Here is an 18,077-nt window from a genome sequence, read left to right on the forward strand (position 1 = left end):
GAGACATGATGATACTCAGCACCAGTGGCGTGCACAGACTTTTTGAAAGGCAAGGGCGGAAAAAAAAGGGCACATACAGCGCGTTTTCGCTACTGAAGAGGGCACTTTAGCGCACGTTTTTGCCACCCAAGAGGGCAGTTTAGTGTGTTTTGCCAACCAGGAGGGCACTTTAGCGCACGTTTTTCAACAATGGGCCACCGCCCCCCCTGCCCCCCCCCTTGTGCACGCCACTGCTCAGCACTTTAAATTGCTCTTAAAGCTGACACCAAACATTATAAAACTAAATTAATTAAACTAAACTAAATGTTGATCTACTCATGCTTTCACTCACAATTAGTGTGACAGACAGTATCATGTTATAAACGCTAATGAAGATTCTGCACTAGGTCACAGCTGAAAACATTTTTAATATTTTTGTTTCTCAGTTTCATTGTAATTTCTTCCATAGTTTGAACACTGGATACAAACTTGTCCCACTTTAAACCAAAATGTAAATATCTGTGATTTATGTCTCACAATGCTCCTCTACACTGGTAAGTGTAACAGCTGTAAGTGTTTTTACACATAAATTTGTTTCCACAGTTTTACACTGTGAATATTTTGTTTGGATATTGGTATACTGGTAATTCCCAGATTATTAGTGTTGGAGGAATAATTAGTTTTACCTGCTGTACTGGTTGATGTACTTTATTGCATATTGCCAAAATGTCGAAATTGATGACAGTATGTCTTCTCGAAGGTTATGTAATCTCTTTTTTTTTACTAAATGTGTTCACATCAATTCAAATGTATCTCTACATCATCTACAAGTTAATGATTAATTATGAATTGTTAACTGATAATCTTTTCACTAGTGATTTGTAAAACATGATTGTTTGGTTAACTTTATTTTTTCTAGAGGAACAGATGCATTTTACAGAGTTATTTTTTGTAATAATTGTTCCAAAAAGCTTTATATTTACCTTCAGTCAATGAATAAAATGTTCCTGAAACCTGCATAAGAAGTTTACATCATACATTAAAGGTTTTGGGAAACACTCTAGTGAAGTTTGTCTCTGACACTTGAAAGCATGAGATTACTTTTTAAAATGTTACCAGTTGTCAAAATGAGTGAGGAAAAAAGAAAAAGCTTACAGTACTAAAACACACACACACACACACACACACACACACACACACACACACACACACACACACACACACACACACACACACACACACACACATGCGCGCGCACACACACACACACACGTCAGCTCATATTGATAATGAACCTTGTGAGTGAGAGTGTATTTCTCTATATCACCACTAGATGGCAACATAACTGTGATGTGTCTCAGCTGTGAGTCACCGGAGAAACATCGGACAGAACATTTCCTCCAATATTACAAAGAGTTTCTTGACTTAAAGTTCTCGACATTTAAAAATTCTTACAAACAGTATTTTCAATGGAAGATCAGACCAATACAGTAAAGTGAGAATTAAACGGACGTTTCTATATTGTGTTACTGAAGATTTAAGCACGTCATCAAATGAATACAAAAAATGTCTTTATTTAAAACCTGCTTAGACCTTTATACTGTAATTGATCTCATGAGGTCTGCTGCAACTCTCAGTTGTTTTAAGTTAAGGCTGAAGACTTTTCTGTTTGCTGCTGCCTTTGATTAATTAAAATTGTAGGCGTTTTGATTCATTTCTTACACTGCACTGTCTTGTTATATTTCTTTTAATTAACCTTTTAATTATGCTTAAATGTTCTTTTATGCTCTGTTTCTTTGTCTTTATTTTTTTTTTTTAAGTTTTATGTGAAAATTCCCACTGCTCACTCTGCACTAATCAAATGATGCTGAGAGGAGACCATAGACCGACTTTGTAGAAGGAAACTACTCCTGTTGTATACCCTAGGTCCTCAACTCAAGTTGTATAATCAAAGTAAAATAACTGATCTCCTGAGTCAGACAATTCAGAGCAGTTATCCACTATAAATCCAGATGTTTGATCCTCGCCCCACTGTGATCCACGCCCCAATGTTATCCTTTAAAACACTGAATGTGCACTGTTGTTAATCAGTGAACATGTAACCCTTTTAGTTTGGTACCTTAAGCTGTCAAATATGTATAAATATTTGCATCCAGGGTTAAAATGTTTGTTTGTACAAATTAATGATAAAAAAAAAGGTGGGCCGGGCGGCTGCTGTAATTTGATACTGTAATTTGATAGCCTACCTGCTTTGGTCCCACAGTGGCAACACACGAATCATTTACAGAATTGAACGGACTGGTGTGTCCACTAGTGGTCACTCGACAGGACTCTGCAACAAGTCATGAAGACGATGAAACTCGTTTTTCTGCTCTTCTTCTTTGATGTCACACTTTCAGGTGAGATTATCTTTAAAATGTGTTAATTGTAAGTGAGGATGTTAATGACCCAGTGTTATGTTTCACTTTCACACTGGGCAGTTTGACGCAGTTTTTAGGTTGTAATACATTTGAAATGTATTTATTTGGATTAATAATTAATAAATGCAGTAAAGTTAGTTTTTATAGTGAGTCGAGTGGTTTTCCTACGACGGAGTATTAGGGCCAGGCAAAAAAAGAAAGAAAAAAAGTCCGGCACAAGAAAAAAAAAAAGCAAGGCAAAAATAAAAAGAGTAGAGAATAAATAGGCTTTACGTTATTGATATGATACATTTATCAGTTATGAATATGAAACCTTCACACTCCAAAGACGTACCCAGGCATCAGGCCTACATGATGATATAACTATTAGTCATCTTTCATTGAAGATATTTACCTCATAATTTAGAGGTTAATATGAATTCATCCGTAAACATTTTGTAATTAGCCTATGACGTCTTCATCTTGTAATCAGTCAGAAATGTGACTTTACAGAATAATGTTCAATAACAACAATATTCTGTAAAGTCACATTTCTGAAAATGTTTAATCAGATTTGCACTATTTTATGTGTTGTTTTTTTTTGTTTTTTTGTTTTTTTGTCTGCCAAATTGACTTAACACTGATCAGCTCATATCAGCTTCCTATTTATGACTAGGCCTACATCCATATTCACTCTCCTTTTAGCTTTTGTTTAGTCTCAATCAGTCCAATTATAATATCTGGCTCTTAAGTAGGTAAATGTTCTACTTTCATCACCAGCTCATCACTAACTTTGTGTGTCTGATGTTTCATGCTGGGCGAAATACTGAAAGTAGTTAAATGTAATTATCATAACTATCAATATGAACTAAAAGCCTCTTTCTCTTACAGTGAAACACTCGCTGAAGTTTTTCTTCACAGTGTCCTCTGGAGTCAAACACATCCCAGATTTTGTGGGTGTGGCATTGATTGATGAAGTTCCAGTAGGTCGCTGTGACAGCATCGGGGAGAAAGCAGAATTCACACAGGACTGGATGAAAAAACTGAAAGAAGATGATCCACAACACTTGGATTGGTACACTCAGGAGTCTTTGTTTGTCCATAATAAATACAATGCTGCAATTGACATGATGAAGAATCAACTGAACCAAACTGGAGGTAAGTAAAAGTATTGAAAAATAAAAAGTTGTGTTTATTGTCAAATAGCAAACAGATATAGTTACATTATTAACACACATGTTTAAATGTTCAAACACATACAGTTTGCTAAATGGATTCACTTAAAAACTGAATAACAGCGTTGTGAATTTGAATCTAGCCCTTGTTTTGTTTGTGTGTGTGTGTGTGTGTGTGTGTGTGTGTGTGTGTGTGTGTGTGTGTGTGTGTGTGTGTGAGTGTGTGTGTGTGTGTGTGTGTGTGTGTGTGTGTGTGTGTGTGTGTGTGTGTGTGTGTGTGTGTGTGTGTGTGTGTGTGTGTGTGTATGTGTGTTTGGTTGGAAAGCTCCCATCTCCTCTTAAAGTCAGTTTGTGTATTTCTGTGTGTTGGTCTTGTGATGACGAGGTGTCTCTTCCACATGTTTCTCGACCTTCTCTAAAATGAAGCCTCACATAGACTGCAGCCACCTGTAAACCTCTGTGGGATCTCACTCTGCTCTCTGTCTCTCTCTCAGGTGTCCACATCTTACAGGGGATGAATGGCTGTGAATGGGACGATGAGACTGGAGAGATTAATAGATTTGCTCAGTTTGGTTATGATGGAGAAGACTTCATAGCATTTGACCTGAAGACACTGACATGGATCGCTCAAAAACCAGAAGCTCTCATCATCAAACAGCAATGGGACAGAAATAGACCAAAGAATGACTATAGGAAATCCTTCCTCACTCAGCGTTGTCCTGAGTTTTTGAAGACATATTTGGACCTTGGGAAGAACTTTCTGTTGAGAACAGGTAGAATCACATGACCTGATGTAGCTTAATGGACCCAATATTTACATGTCTCTTCTGTTTCTAACCTCACCCCCTGCCTTCCCCCCCCCTTGTCTCTCCAGAGCTTCCCTCAGTGTCTCTCCTCCAGAAGACTCCCTCCTCTCCAGTCAGATGCTTCGCTACAGGTTTCTACCCTGACAGAGTCATGATGTTCTGGAGGAAAGATGGAGAGGAGCTTCATGAGGACGTGGAACTTGGAGAGATCCTCCCCAACCATGATGGATCCTTCCAGATGAGTGTTGACCTGAACCTTTCATCAGTCACACCTGAAGACTGGAGGAGGTACGAATGTGTGTTTCAGCTCTCTGGTGTGAAGGACGACATCATCACCAAACTGGATAAAGCTGTGATCAAAACTCACTGGGGTAAGACTTTGTGATGGTCGCCTGCTAAGAACATTTGGTGTCATTTGCTGTAAATGTTCTGACAGAATCAACTCTGCCTTCTGATTATACAGTTTGAATGAAACTGAAACAAGGTTATCAGTCCTCAGAATAATAGAGATGAGGATTAGTTAAGTCCAGGGTTAACAAACAAAACTGTTGATCCCCTACTTAAACTACTGAAGTAAAAATAAGAAACAAGTTTGAATCCAATGGTTGAGACAAAGGGCTCTGTTTTGGAGCCAGGTTGGGATCGATCTGCATTTACATTCAGTTATATCTTCACCTGGTATCTGGGTGATTTACCATGCACCCCATTGTGAGGAAGAGGTGCAGTTGAGGGTTTGATGTTGCCAATCAAGATAGTGCACTGGAGTCTTGGTGCCAAGAATGGCAGTCCACTTCCCACCTGCTCAGGAAAAGGTCAACAGCACTGCAAACCTTTGTCCTTTAAGAATATTGTCATTTTCTTTGTTGATGAATCATTCTAAATATACCTTACTAAAATAACACAAATACCCTTATTCCTGTTTTTTCTTTTAATTAATTTCTATTTCTTAACACTCCACTACGCATCTCACACTTGAACGTTTACTCTCAAATCAACACAAACACGCATGAATAATCCTCACAAATTTCACAAAGTCAAATCCCCTGGTGAAATAAATTATAATACAAAAGGAGAAACCAAACAAATGTAATCCAAATACATGTATTTCAAAGGTCAGTCAAAAATAAAGTAAAGATAATGTCAAAAGGGCATCATCCTTCTTTCACTAACTTCTGGTTTACCAGCTTTTTACATGTGATTTCTAGATTACAACTTTAGGAGGTGCACTTTACAAAATAGGAGCAAATAATACACACACAGTGCAAACATTAGTCACAATTGGTCAACAATTATATTAATCCAGAATTATTCATTTACAGGAAATTTGGATTATTGTGACCCTAAAAAAAACCCATTCAGTTACCCTCACAGGGAAAGCCCTGTGTTTAAAGGGGATCAAACTAGTAACTAATGTAATTGTCAATAATGATGTTTGATTATTATACTTTAGTTCAGATAATTATAGGTGAAAATACCTAAAGTGCATAGTCATGCTCCTGACACACTGTGAATGTTGTGTTTTGGTTCCAGTTCCTCCCTCAGAGTTCCCTGCTGGTCCTGTTATTGGAGGTGTTGTAGGACTGCTGCTGCTCCTGGCAGTCTGCATCACTGGAGTCTTCATCTGGAGAAGGAGAAATAATGGTGAGGGACAACAATACTCTTCAAGCCATTTTAACTTCACTGTTTCAACATACTTTAGAGCAGAATTCAAATATTTTAGGAAAATATTTATTCTGAATCAATAAAACAAATAAGAGTGTAACCTGGCTGATGTTCAGTAGCTTGTCCTCTAACTGAGTCTTACGTTTTGAAATAAATAAAATACACACAGTTTTCTATAAAACATGTATTAGTGTTTTCTTTGTTTCATAAATAGATAGATAGATAGATAGATAGATAGATAGATAGATAGATAGATAGATAGATAGATAGATAGATAGATAGATAGATAGATAATAATAATAATAATAATAATAATAATAATAATAATAATAATAATAATAATAATGATGTTCCGGTAAATTGCACTTGTCCATCTAACTGTAGCACTTGTACACTTGAAATTATACTATACTTGTATTGACATTTTAAATGTTAAAGTACTGTAATCTCTGGTCTGTATTTCAGGATTCAGGTCTGCAAACTGTGAGTATTCTGACCTTTTAGATAGTTTATCTCTCTCTGCAGCTAATAGTTTAAATTCAATTACTGACACTTTGTTCTCTTTCAAAGCTTCAGACTCATCATCCACTGAAACTTCTTGTGTCAAAGATACAGCCATTAACTGATCACAGTGAGTATTTCATCATGGCATCACTGTCTTTGTAAAAAAAGTTTTTAAAAAAGTAAGAGAGAAAGAAAAAACTGTTTGGCTGATTTTGAGAGAATCTCTTAGACAATTGATCCAGTATAGTTACAGGAGACAGCCGACACTGAGGTTTTATTATAATACTGACTGATTGAATATTTTACATTCTGGACATATTTAATTATTTGTCATCTTGACATTAACAAAATATGCACCTAGAGTATTTTTGTGTTCATGGCAAGTTGACATAATGATTATTATAATTAGTTGTGCAAGGTTACAGACTTGTTTTAATGAACGTTGAGATGTGAAGTCACAGATATCATCAGAAAGTCACAGGATACATCAAACTAAAGTGTGAATTCATAGATCTGATTTATGAGTTTCAGGTCCTCAGTGGATGCAGTGAAGAATGATATCTGAGAAGATTATCTGAGAGCTGACAGAAGCATTAATGTTGATGTGAATCCTCCACTGCAGGATTAACAACATCTGGAGAGAAGTGATGCTGCTGTCCAGCTGTTTCCGCAGACCTTTGGTGGAGATGAATCACTGCAGCAGCTACCAGACACCAAAGGGCCACAACGTTACTCCAGTGATGCATCTTTTATCTTTAGATATCAAATTTATACTGTCTTTGATAATCATTAGTATTAAATCCATTCATGGGAGACCTGATGATACTCAGCACTTTAAACTCTTGCTCTTAAAGCTGAAACCAAACATCCTAAAACATTAAATACATCACTACTAATGCCTTCACTCACACTTAGCTTGACAGTTTCATTTTGGAAACACTAATGAAAATTCTGCACTAGGTCACAGCTGGAAAACATATTTAAATATTTTTGTTTCTTTGTTTGTTTCATTGTGATTACTTTCATACTTTGAATGCGATGTGTCCAAACTATGAACATGTTACAGTTTATTTTCCCTTTATATATGACTCTCTTGTTCAGATACTGGTGTATTTGTAATGCTCAGATTATTGGTGTTAAATGATTAATTACAGTTTTACTTGTTGTACTGGTTGATGTACTTTATTGCATATTGTGTTGACTTAAACGTTTCGAAACAGGTATTTGGAAACACTCAAGTAAAGCTTGTCTCTGACACCTGAAAATCATGGGATTATGCTTAGACTAACAATACTCACATTACTACAAAAACAAAATACCTTTTGGTTTATTCATGGAAAATAACAGACTTGTGACTGAGAGTGTGTATTTCTCTATATCACCACTAGAGTGCAACATAACTCTGAAACGTCTCGGCTGTGAAGCAAGGCACCAGAGATACAGCTGACAGAGCATGTTCACACCTCCAACATTATAAAGAGTTTTCTGACTTTAAGTTTTCAGATTGTCAAATTATCATCAATTAAATTCTCAAATTGTATTAATTTAAAACTCATCAACAGATACACAGCAAATTACTTAAGGAAATGTTCGCCTGCATAGACTTCTACTATAAGTGATGGTAGTGATGTCAGAAAGGAGGTCTGTAGTTAAAATTCCTTGACAGGCTAATAACTTTATAGATTTATATTGTCTTTTTTCCCTACTGTCAGTGTTGTGTTGATGGCCGCAAAAACGGTCGTTCGTGTCATTCAGAAACTTGTAAACAAAAGTGCTGCATCTATTAAATGAAACACACATCTCACAATCTTGGTCTTGGTCTTGGTCAGTGGAGACCTCCTCTTGAAGTCTCCACAGTCGAGGTTAATGATATAAAGTGTGTGTGTGTGTGTGTGTGTGTGTGTGTGTGTGTGTGTGTGTGTGTGTGTGTGTGTGTGTGTGTGTGTGTGTGTGTGTGTGTGTAAACTCTTACAATCAACACCCAGTTGATGTCAAATGGAGATATGAAATAATTCATATTACAGAATGTGATGCACACCTTAAATGTGCAAATGAATTCAGGTCAAATAGTTCCTAAATAAGTACAATGCAATGCAGAAGTCATTCAGTCTGTTCAGTCATACAGGCAGACATGTAAGTACATTACTGCAGAAACCTACAACCCCATAATAATGATACATAAAGCTTATCTACATGAAAACGATCTTCATAACAGCATTTTTATGTATGTTACTTGGTAATTATACACCAGTCTGATACACTGGATCAATATCTGCACACTGACATTGATCTTATTCAATGCAATGCAACACAATCTTATAAATCGTCTTGAACAATATCATTTAAATGTGTCTGAAACATTTACAAAGGTTTTATCATCTCCATTTGTAGTGAGGAAGATATGTGTATCTTCAACTTCATGTTACCATAGCAGTAGAAGAATGAGCCTAATCTGTGAGGTTTCCAGATTTTAAACTGAAATATTACATAAATTATGTACATTTCTTACATTCCACATGAAGACAGATCTTGACAGACAGAGTACAAAACCTGGAGGGTTAGAGTTAGGGTTAGAAAAGATTACAGTCAGCATTTAAACAGCCACAAACAAAAAAAGCCTTTAACCTACAATGTATGTTGGCAGCCATTATGTTAAACATGGTGATAGATCAGTAATGGTGCAGAGGAGCCATTTCTGTTTTATGATAGCTCTCCATGATCAAATGTCATCACCACATTATATTATCAGCTTTCTATAGGTTAGGTGCTGTAGGCGATGGCTCCAGTTACTGTTTAACAGAGTATGCTTTTATTTGCAATAAAATGGGTCATACTATTAGTATGCTTGAGAGTCACAAAGTTGATTGGATACTAAACATCTGCCTGTGGACACTGCCAAGCACCTTAAGCTAATTTCTTGGCACCGTCTTGGCTTTAAAGGACAGTCTTTAAGTAGTGTTTTAAATGTCTGTGTTGGCTTTGGATGATCAGTTTATTAGGGCTGCAACTGAAGATTACTGCCGTTATCGATTCATCTGCTGATTCTTTTCAATTAACTGTTTAGGCTATAAAAATGTTTATCAGTTAAGTTGTTTTTTTTCTGATCAACAGTCCAAACACAAGATATTCAGATTACTATCATGTTTAACACATAAAGGTTTAACATCCTCACATTTGAGAAGCTGCAATCAGCAAATGTTTCCTTAAAAATTACAAAACTGATTATTTGATCATCAAATTAGGTGCAGATTGAAACTAATCATTGCAGTCCTACAATTTAATGTTATGTTTCACCACAAGGTGGATGATTATGCATGAAGTGGGAGCATGTGAATGTTCTGTTATGGGTTTTTTTAGCAAAACACTGAACCTGTAAGGTGAAGTGATACAAAATCATAAATGTTTTCTTCCATTTCATACTTTGAGAAACAACTTGTTCACAGGAAAGACAGATGTCAGACGCATTCTCAGACAGACAGACAGAAATTTGAATCAATCAATATCCTTGTCATTGAGTAAAGTCTACTTCAAGTTCACACGTTCTCAGGGGCGTCTGCAGCCGGCTGCTCATTTTGTCCAGGGGAACTGCGCTGACCCCTGAGCCACTGCCAAGGATTGTCCTGATGCAAATCAGGAGGGGGGACCAATTCATCGTAGCACAATTCGATTAGACATCTGCATATTGAGCATCTGCACCCCACGAAAATCTGCCAATACCTACCCTCCATCCCCCCACTGCCCCCACATTCTCTGACCCCCCACGGGGGTAGCGCCCCACGACCTCAGGGGCAGCCTCTGTCCCTGCTCCCCACCGCCTCCCCCTGTCTCCCTCTCTTGTCCCTCCTGACCCTGTCAGACCCAGCTACAATACCTGACCCCGCCCCAGAGACGGGACGATTAGAGTTCAAGGTAAATGCCCCTTTCTCTGCGTCCGTCTGCAGGCCGCCTGCCTGGCCCCTGTCCGATAATCACATGCACCGCTCTTTTTTTCATACTTTCTCACACACACCTACACACACAGACACACACAGACACACACACACACACACACACACACACACAATGTTTTTCATTAAATTTTTGTGTTTTTTTTTAAAGACATGACTTTGAAAATGAAGGCTTTGCTTTCTCTGGAGCTTTTCCATTGTGATCAATTCTGACCGTTGGCTCTTATTCAGACGTTTCTGCCACTCAGACAATTTCCCTCCTTTTTTGTGCTCTTATTGATTCATCAGGCTCTCATTCGGCGCTGGGAAGAGAGAGAGAGCATGTCAAGAAGTTTAAAGAAACATGTGTTGAACTTTACCACACACAATGTTAAGTTGAGATGTGCCCATACCATAAAACTTACCTGACTTTCTTCACTGCTTGTACAGCTTTTGGCAATACAGAATGTTCCTAAATCTGTCTGTCATTAAGGTTTAACAACATGAATAGTCACATTTCTGGCTATTTCTACAACTTTTGTCTAAATAGTAAAGAGTATTTCAAGCCGCGAATCATACAGGTTGAAGTAGCACATATTAGACACATCAGCATTTTGCTTTACCTACTATTAGTGTCATTATACTCCATATAAAATACTGTGAATACCTTAGAAAGACCACCATAATCACTCATAAACATTTATTGTTCTTGTAGAAAACTATATAGTTGCACTTTGCTGCTGTGTGTGAATGAGTGACTGCATGATGTGACACTGTATAACACCAGCTGATCCACATTCACGATTACCAAATAAATTATAATAACAGTTTGAAAATGTAAAACGTAATTAGCTATATTATTGATGTGCTGGTCCAAGTAGTGCCCTTTACATCTGTGAAGAGGGGGGGGACAAGACACTTAACTCAATGTGTTTTTCCACTGATAATGACAACATATCTTATCAAAAGGTGTCTGTGTTGTATGGTGTTTCCTTCAATAAATAACATGAAATGTGTCTATTGCTTTTGACTTGTCATTAAAAAAAAGTAGTGTCTGTACATCAGCTTAGAGAGGCAAATCAATCCCAAAGTGACATTTTGACACCTTTTTTAGGGATTTTCTCATTCAGCATACTCATAAAATGTTTGATTCTATCTAATTTGATTTGGATTGATGGATATCGTTTAAAAGAAACATGCAGGAGCTCCACAAGTGCTCCACAGATGATGATTCTGATCACTTGCAACACAGAGCAGACATTAGATTTTTAGTTTTCTCACTTCTGAAACAGCCGTGGACAGCGTTAGTCTAGATATATTTGCCAAAGGATTGAAACCTGACATATGGAGCTGACCTGCACATTGTATTTGAATCACACTCAAGCTGGAATTTAAATCTTATGTAATCCAAATGAGACAATCAAAGTTTTGCAGGTGCATCATGAATCTCCCAGCAACCACAGCAGTCTCCATCAGGGTACTCGCTCTTTGCCTGAAAATAACAGCCAGCCTGGATAACTGTGGTCTGAGTTTGAATCCTGTTCTTTAGGGAAATTAGTTGATGAGGTGCTGTCATTCACTCTTTTGTTGTACTTACTTCCCTTCAAACTGTCATGTCCATTTCTTCTTCATCTACTTTTCCTAATATGCCTTTTGACAGCACCTAGAGAACAGGCTAGTTTACCACATTTTCCATACTTCTGTGAAATTTCTCCACAAACATTATTCGTCTTGAGACATGCATGGTCAAGTTTCTAGAAAAGACAAAAAACATAATTGAAAGCGGCAAGAGGTCTGATGGTGTGAATGCATCCAAAACTAAATCTCGAACACGTGTGCCAGGGTTTGTGTGTGATTTATGTGTGTTTCTCGATGCACGTGTGTTGGTATGTGAGCCGCTGATCACTTTGAACCTCGCCTCTCCGATTCTTGGCAGGAAGTGAGCGTCAGCAGCTCTTGGTCGTAAAACTGCTTTTGGTCGCTCTCCCAGAGTGCACTGGGAGGGGAGAGGACAGAGAATCTCTGTGTCACCTCTCCATGGCACGGGATGTGAGGAGATCGCCGGGAATGTCAATAATCGTTCAAACTGAGGAGGAGCTGCTGCCTGCTCGTAGACAGAACCACCTGAATATCAATTCAAGAGAGGATACAATTACATTATGGCTTATTTCTTTCAAACGTCACCTATTAGAAGTAGGAAATACATTCACTGACTTGAGAACATAATTGAAATTAAATGAAAATATCAGCCAACAGATATGAATCTCGTTTTAACCCTTTGTAGGTCTGGTCAACTGTTTGGTAGAGGTTACTTTGTGTCATATCTGGTCAAAAATAAAATCTATTTAACTCTTTAAAACTATTTAACTTTTAGGTAAATCTTTAACACTTGTATGAGGTATGTATTGCACAAAAACACCATCAGATTGTGCTATGGTTGCTATAGATACAGGTTGTGCTTTAGTGTATAAACGAAGAAAAAAAACAAATCACTGCTGACATAAGAGATCCTGCTGGAGTCATTTTTGAAGTTGAGTTTCATTTTTTCATCTTGTACACGAACAAATGAGGTCTGTAGAGGTCTGTAAAACATAATATTTAGGGTCAATGAGAAAAAAATTCCATGTTTTATGTTGTCATGGCCTCAAACAGGTAGGAAAAGCAATAATACATGTTTTAATAGCATTTAGTGTGAACTACTGCATGATTATCTATTTTAGGATTCAATTAAATGTGTACATTTTAAAGGCTGCTGAATGGCACAATGTTTTGTTTACTGTGGAGAAACTTCATGTGACATTAAAGAACCACCATGTATCCAAAAGCACATGTGTTTCGTCAGTTTTATGTAAGGGAAATATAACACAACTGACCTGCAACACCATGACTTTGCAAAATCTCTAGCACCCATGCATTACACTTAAAAAACAAGAAAGAAGTTGAGCATGTTTCTGCCTATTCATTAGGTCAATCAATCTAATTCAATTTAATACAACAGCTCTGCTATAAATTCAGTTTATACATGTTCAGTTTTTGTTGAAATTGTCAAAAAAGTGATTATTCTACTTTATGTTTATTATTGAGGTCGTACTAAGTGGTGATGATATACTGGGGTGCATCGTATAGATTGGTGTTCCTAATATTTTGCCCCCCCCCCCTCATGTATATTAATGTAGTCGATTATCACTTTGTATAAATGTATAAACTTCATAAAAGTAGAATTTAAAGCAGAGCTGTTGTATTGGATTGAATTAGAATTTTGGAAGATGATTCATGAAACAATGTATTCTTAAAATGTCTATAATTAGTAGAGATACAGGGTAAAAGAAAATGAGCCATGTCTATGACAACTGAGCTAACCCTTTCTGCTGCTGAAGACTGTGAGTGAACTCAGTCTCATATCATTATAGTCATGACAGTATGTTGTCGGTCTTACCTGGAAATAATCCTTTGATTTACAGGAAGTGTTGTTTTTTATGTTTGTGGTTTGTTTGGAATAAAAAGAGAAAGAAAACCTGCAGAGTTAGTAAAAGCAGCGGGAGCAACAAAACAGAAGAGAAAGAGAAGAGCATCACTTACAGGAACTTTGCAGATTATACAGTATGTGTATATTTTTATTGCATATATTACAAATGACTCTTTCCTAGGTGGGAAGAGGCCGGCAGCAATGAGGGGAAATGTGTCTTTATTCATGTTTGTTGTCTTGTGTATTTGGGTATGTTTGTATCTAGGTATGCAGGTGTGTATACAAACTATATATACACGTTATCTATCATAGAGTATTTATATCCAGAGGTGTGTGTATAAAGTGTATGCGTGTCTATTTAAATGTATATGACAGTGAGTTTATAGTTGTGGGTCTAGGTATATATGTCAACATGTATGCATTTTTATTCCTTATTAAAACTGGAAAAAGAAAATAAACTTTGTGATTTTTCAGATTATCACTGTAAAAAAACAACAACAATATATTCTACAATAATTCTTAATATCATGTACCAATAATCATGTTAGATAAACCAAAACATAATCTTTTTTCATTGCTTGTTGAAATTTCTTACAACTCAAATGTTTTGTGGTATTTGTTAAAAAAAAAACCATAGACTTAATGTCAATATTATTTGTATAGCCTAATAATCGAAACTCTCTTTAAGTGAATTTATTTTAATTTTTTTTTAAACAAGCCTATGTCAGGATTTAGCATTCTCTGCTAAAAGGACAAAATAATGTTTTATTGGTTTAAAAGGAGAAAAAAAGGTTTTCTCAAACACTTGATCCATCCTAAAAATTGATTGAGTTGTCTAAATCGCTGTCTGTTCATTTTATGTGCAGTGGAACTTGGGGCTGGACGTTCTCCCATCAGGGTATATTTGTAGCTGCAACACAATATTCAAAAGCCTTTGTCCCTCATCCTATTGCTGTGATCTGCGTCTCAGGGCTTGTGGACAAAAGGTGTCAAACGGAGCGTTGGACTTGGCCTGCCATGTCCTCCTGAGGCTGCTCCTAATCCTATTACTGCGGGCTGTGGAGGAGTATGGATCCTGTCCCTTCATCCCAGAAACTATTAAAGTCTGAGGGGCCCTGTGTGTTTACTCTGTGTATGTGTGCGTGTCCATGTGTGTGTTCTTGTGTGTGTAATTGCATTGTAAGCGACTTCTTATCCACGTTGTCATAATGTGTTATCCACTGATGCGGCTCAAGGTTCGCCGTCTTTTTCAGTTCGTTACGGGGCAGGTGGACATTTTAATCTCGCTCTTCACTGCTGCCATATTTCAGTCCAGCTGAGACGCCTGATGTGATGAAGCTTCAGCATAGATCGTTTAATTTGGAGGATATTTAATGTTGTTATGGGAAGAAAATAGGAGTAGGAATGTCTCCAAGCAATACTACAGAAAATGACAAATGATCAGTCTTTGTGGATGTCATTTATGTTGGAATCTGAGAGGTTTAAGTGACACTGCATTGATTGTTCTGTATGTTACACCTTTAAAGCAGCATGTGTTGTATGTGGCTGTAGTGAAGAACCTACATAAAACCAGTGATTCTGCAGCTCCCCTTGGCTTTACAGAGCTTTATAGTGAGTTTCAGCTCAATTTTTAGCTGCAGCTTTAAGGTTTTAATACTTTACTATCTCTCATAGTCAAAGCAGGCAGCTGTTTTTCAGAGAAAAAGCTCCAAAAAGCCCGCTGTACACTACCTGCTCAGCACCAAACAGCAAACAGACACAGTTAGCTGTAGATTAGCTGGTGAACATAGTGGAGCATTTAGCAGCTAAAGAGCCAGATATTTCCCTCAGGAGTTGTTAGAGAGCAAAAACAGAGTTAAAGGAAAGAGAATATTGAACTTACGTTCAACAGGTGGACAGACAGTGTTGCTCCATAACTGCTGGATGTGGAAATAACTTGTTTAAACTGCCCCCAACTGGCCAAAAAATCACTTCAATGCATGCTGGGTTCACGGTGCAACAGGTCATTATATTGTATCATATCATCATGTCATATCATATCGTATCGTATCGTATCATATCGTATCGTATCGTATCGTATCGTATCGTATCGTATCGTATCGTATCGCATCGTATCGTATCATATCATATCATATCATTTAGAAACATTACTTATTGTATCCCTTCCTGTTATGTTGTATTGTATAATGCCGTAGTATGTTGTATCATAAGAGCCAAGGCTATAAGGCTCAAATCTCAGTGCACGAGAAAAACTGAGCAATTTAAAAGGCTTTTTTTCCAAAATCTATTGTTACCACATTTATAAAGAAATACACTTTTTGTAAGAGTGAAAGTTGTTTTCTCAAGTCTGAAATATTAAGCTTTCTATGAAGATGAATGTTAAACTAAATTAAATGAGGAAATATATTGCAGAGTCTCATGTGTGCATTATTTAGCTATTCTTTTTTAAAAGTATATTAAATAGTAACACTGCTTGAATTATGTCGTTACACCTCGCCAGCCTCTAACAATAGATTATCTTCCATGGTTTAACAGGAATCTAATCAGCTCAAGATAAACTGCTGTTTTGGAGAAAAGCTAGTTAAGAATTGATTCATTGGGCGAAGTTTGATATCACTGTAAGAGCTGAGTGAGACAGCACAACTAAAACCTGAGTAATCAATCTAAGAAGACCTGTAGATTAGACAAAGTAATACAATGTAATTCCCTCCATTTCTTCTTGTAAATTTTGGATTAAGATTTTCACATCAAAATTTTAATATTTCAGAGATTCTTAGTCAAAGTGAGAACGATGAGTTTGTGAAGATGGGAGTTTAACAATTAAACACAACAGTAATTTAATTAGATTTAGAGTTTTTCTGCAAAGATTTAATGCATCATCTAATCTATAACAGTGCTATCAATTGAAATCGTGAAAGAATAACTGATTCAGTCAATAATACATAAACAAATGCATCAGAAACTATTCGAAGAAAGCAAAAACCTAATTCTTTAATATAAATTTTACTATGAAAACCAAAGACTTGTACAATAATTAGTAGGTAGTGGTTCAATAAACAAACATCTCAATGAGACATTAATCAATTTTGCAAACTTTTTAAACTCCTTCCTGTGTCAAATCAGTGCATTATTATATATTAGTGTTTTTTTAATAGCTCTGACTAAACTGAAAGATGACTAAGCTTAAAGCAGTTCCAGGACAGCAGGTGAAACATGACGCATTATAAAGAGGTTTCAGAAAAAAAATGTAAATGGTGGAAGACTCAGAAATAGTGTTTTCCCATGTTCCCAAAATATTGATTCATTACCCCCCTTCAGCCTGTCTCATTGTCTGTGAGCAGTTTGGAGCTCAAAACGACCGGAATGAAATCTGGTGCAATGGCCTTTTGTTTTCTCTGGGTATCACTTATCTGACTAAAGTGCAGGCCGTGGCCACACAGACCGACACACACGCACATGCAGCAGTCCACATCCTCTCAATAGTCGCATTTGCGTGTACATTGACCAGAGTCAATTGGCTGTCAAATGCTATGCGCGATTAGACACCAGTAGGTATAAGGCCTAATGCAGGGGAGCCTCGAAAAGCCTGGACGTTGTGGGGGCCCCTCTCTGTGAGCCCCATGGCCCTTCTCACCCCCCTTCACCCTCTTCAACCCCCCCCTTCACTTATCCCTTTTTCATCTCACCGCCCCAGTTCAATGTTAATGTCCAGTGTTGTCCACTCCTCGGACGTCTCCCTCCCGCGTAAAAACCCAGAGAAGAAAGGGCGAAAAAAGAGAAAGCAAATCAAATCTTCCCTCCTTCTTTTCTCACCCTGGCCTCCTCTTGTGTGCTGTCCAGCTGGTTGTGACCCTTGACCCCCTGACCCTCACTCCTGACCCCTGGACCCGTTCCCACGCCACGCCTTTTTGTGTCCACCTCGCCATGGCAACACCTTGGTCACTGCTGCTGCCACGGTAACAGATGGACAGGGGCCTGGAAATAACTTCATTCAGCCCCGCCCGGAGGGGTGAGCACCATGGACAATCTGCCCAACCCCCTCCCACCTCCTTCTCCCCCTTGTCTCACACACATACACATACTTGGACACACACACACACACACACACACACACACAGCGCCAACAAACCAACTTTGACACCTCCTGTGCTACATTCTAA

At 37.6% G+C, this 18,077-nt stretch overlaps 1 protein-coding gene across 1 annotated transcript; it reads left to right on the forward strand.

Moving 5' to 3' along the window:
• The first annotated feature begins 2,332 nt into the window (after positions 1-2,332).
• LOC133995872 (major histocompatibility complex class I-related gene protein-like) lies at positions 2,333-17,877 on the forward strand. The gene is made up of 9 exons (XM_062435385.1): positions 2,333-2,378; positions 3,270-3,536; positions 4,048-4,326; positions 4,428-4,730; positions 5,890-6,000; positions 10,382-10,434; positions 12,442-12,500; positions 14,888-15,020; positions 17,758-17,877. Exons 1-9 carry the CDS (start codon positions 2,333-2,335, stop codon positions 17,875-17,877), a joined length of 1,371 nt encoding a protein of 456 aa, XP_062291369.1.
• The last annotated feature ends 200 nt before the right edge of the window (positions 17,878-18,077 follow it).

This window comes from Scomber scombrus, chromosome 16 (genome assembly GCF_963691925.1).
Source record: "Scomber scombrus chromosome 16, fScoSco1.1, whole genome shotgun sequence".
NCBI classification, from domain to species: Eukaryota; Metazoa; Chordata; class Actinopteri; order Scombriformes; family Scombridae; genus Scomber; species Scomber scombrus.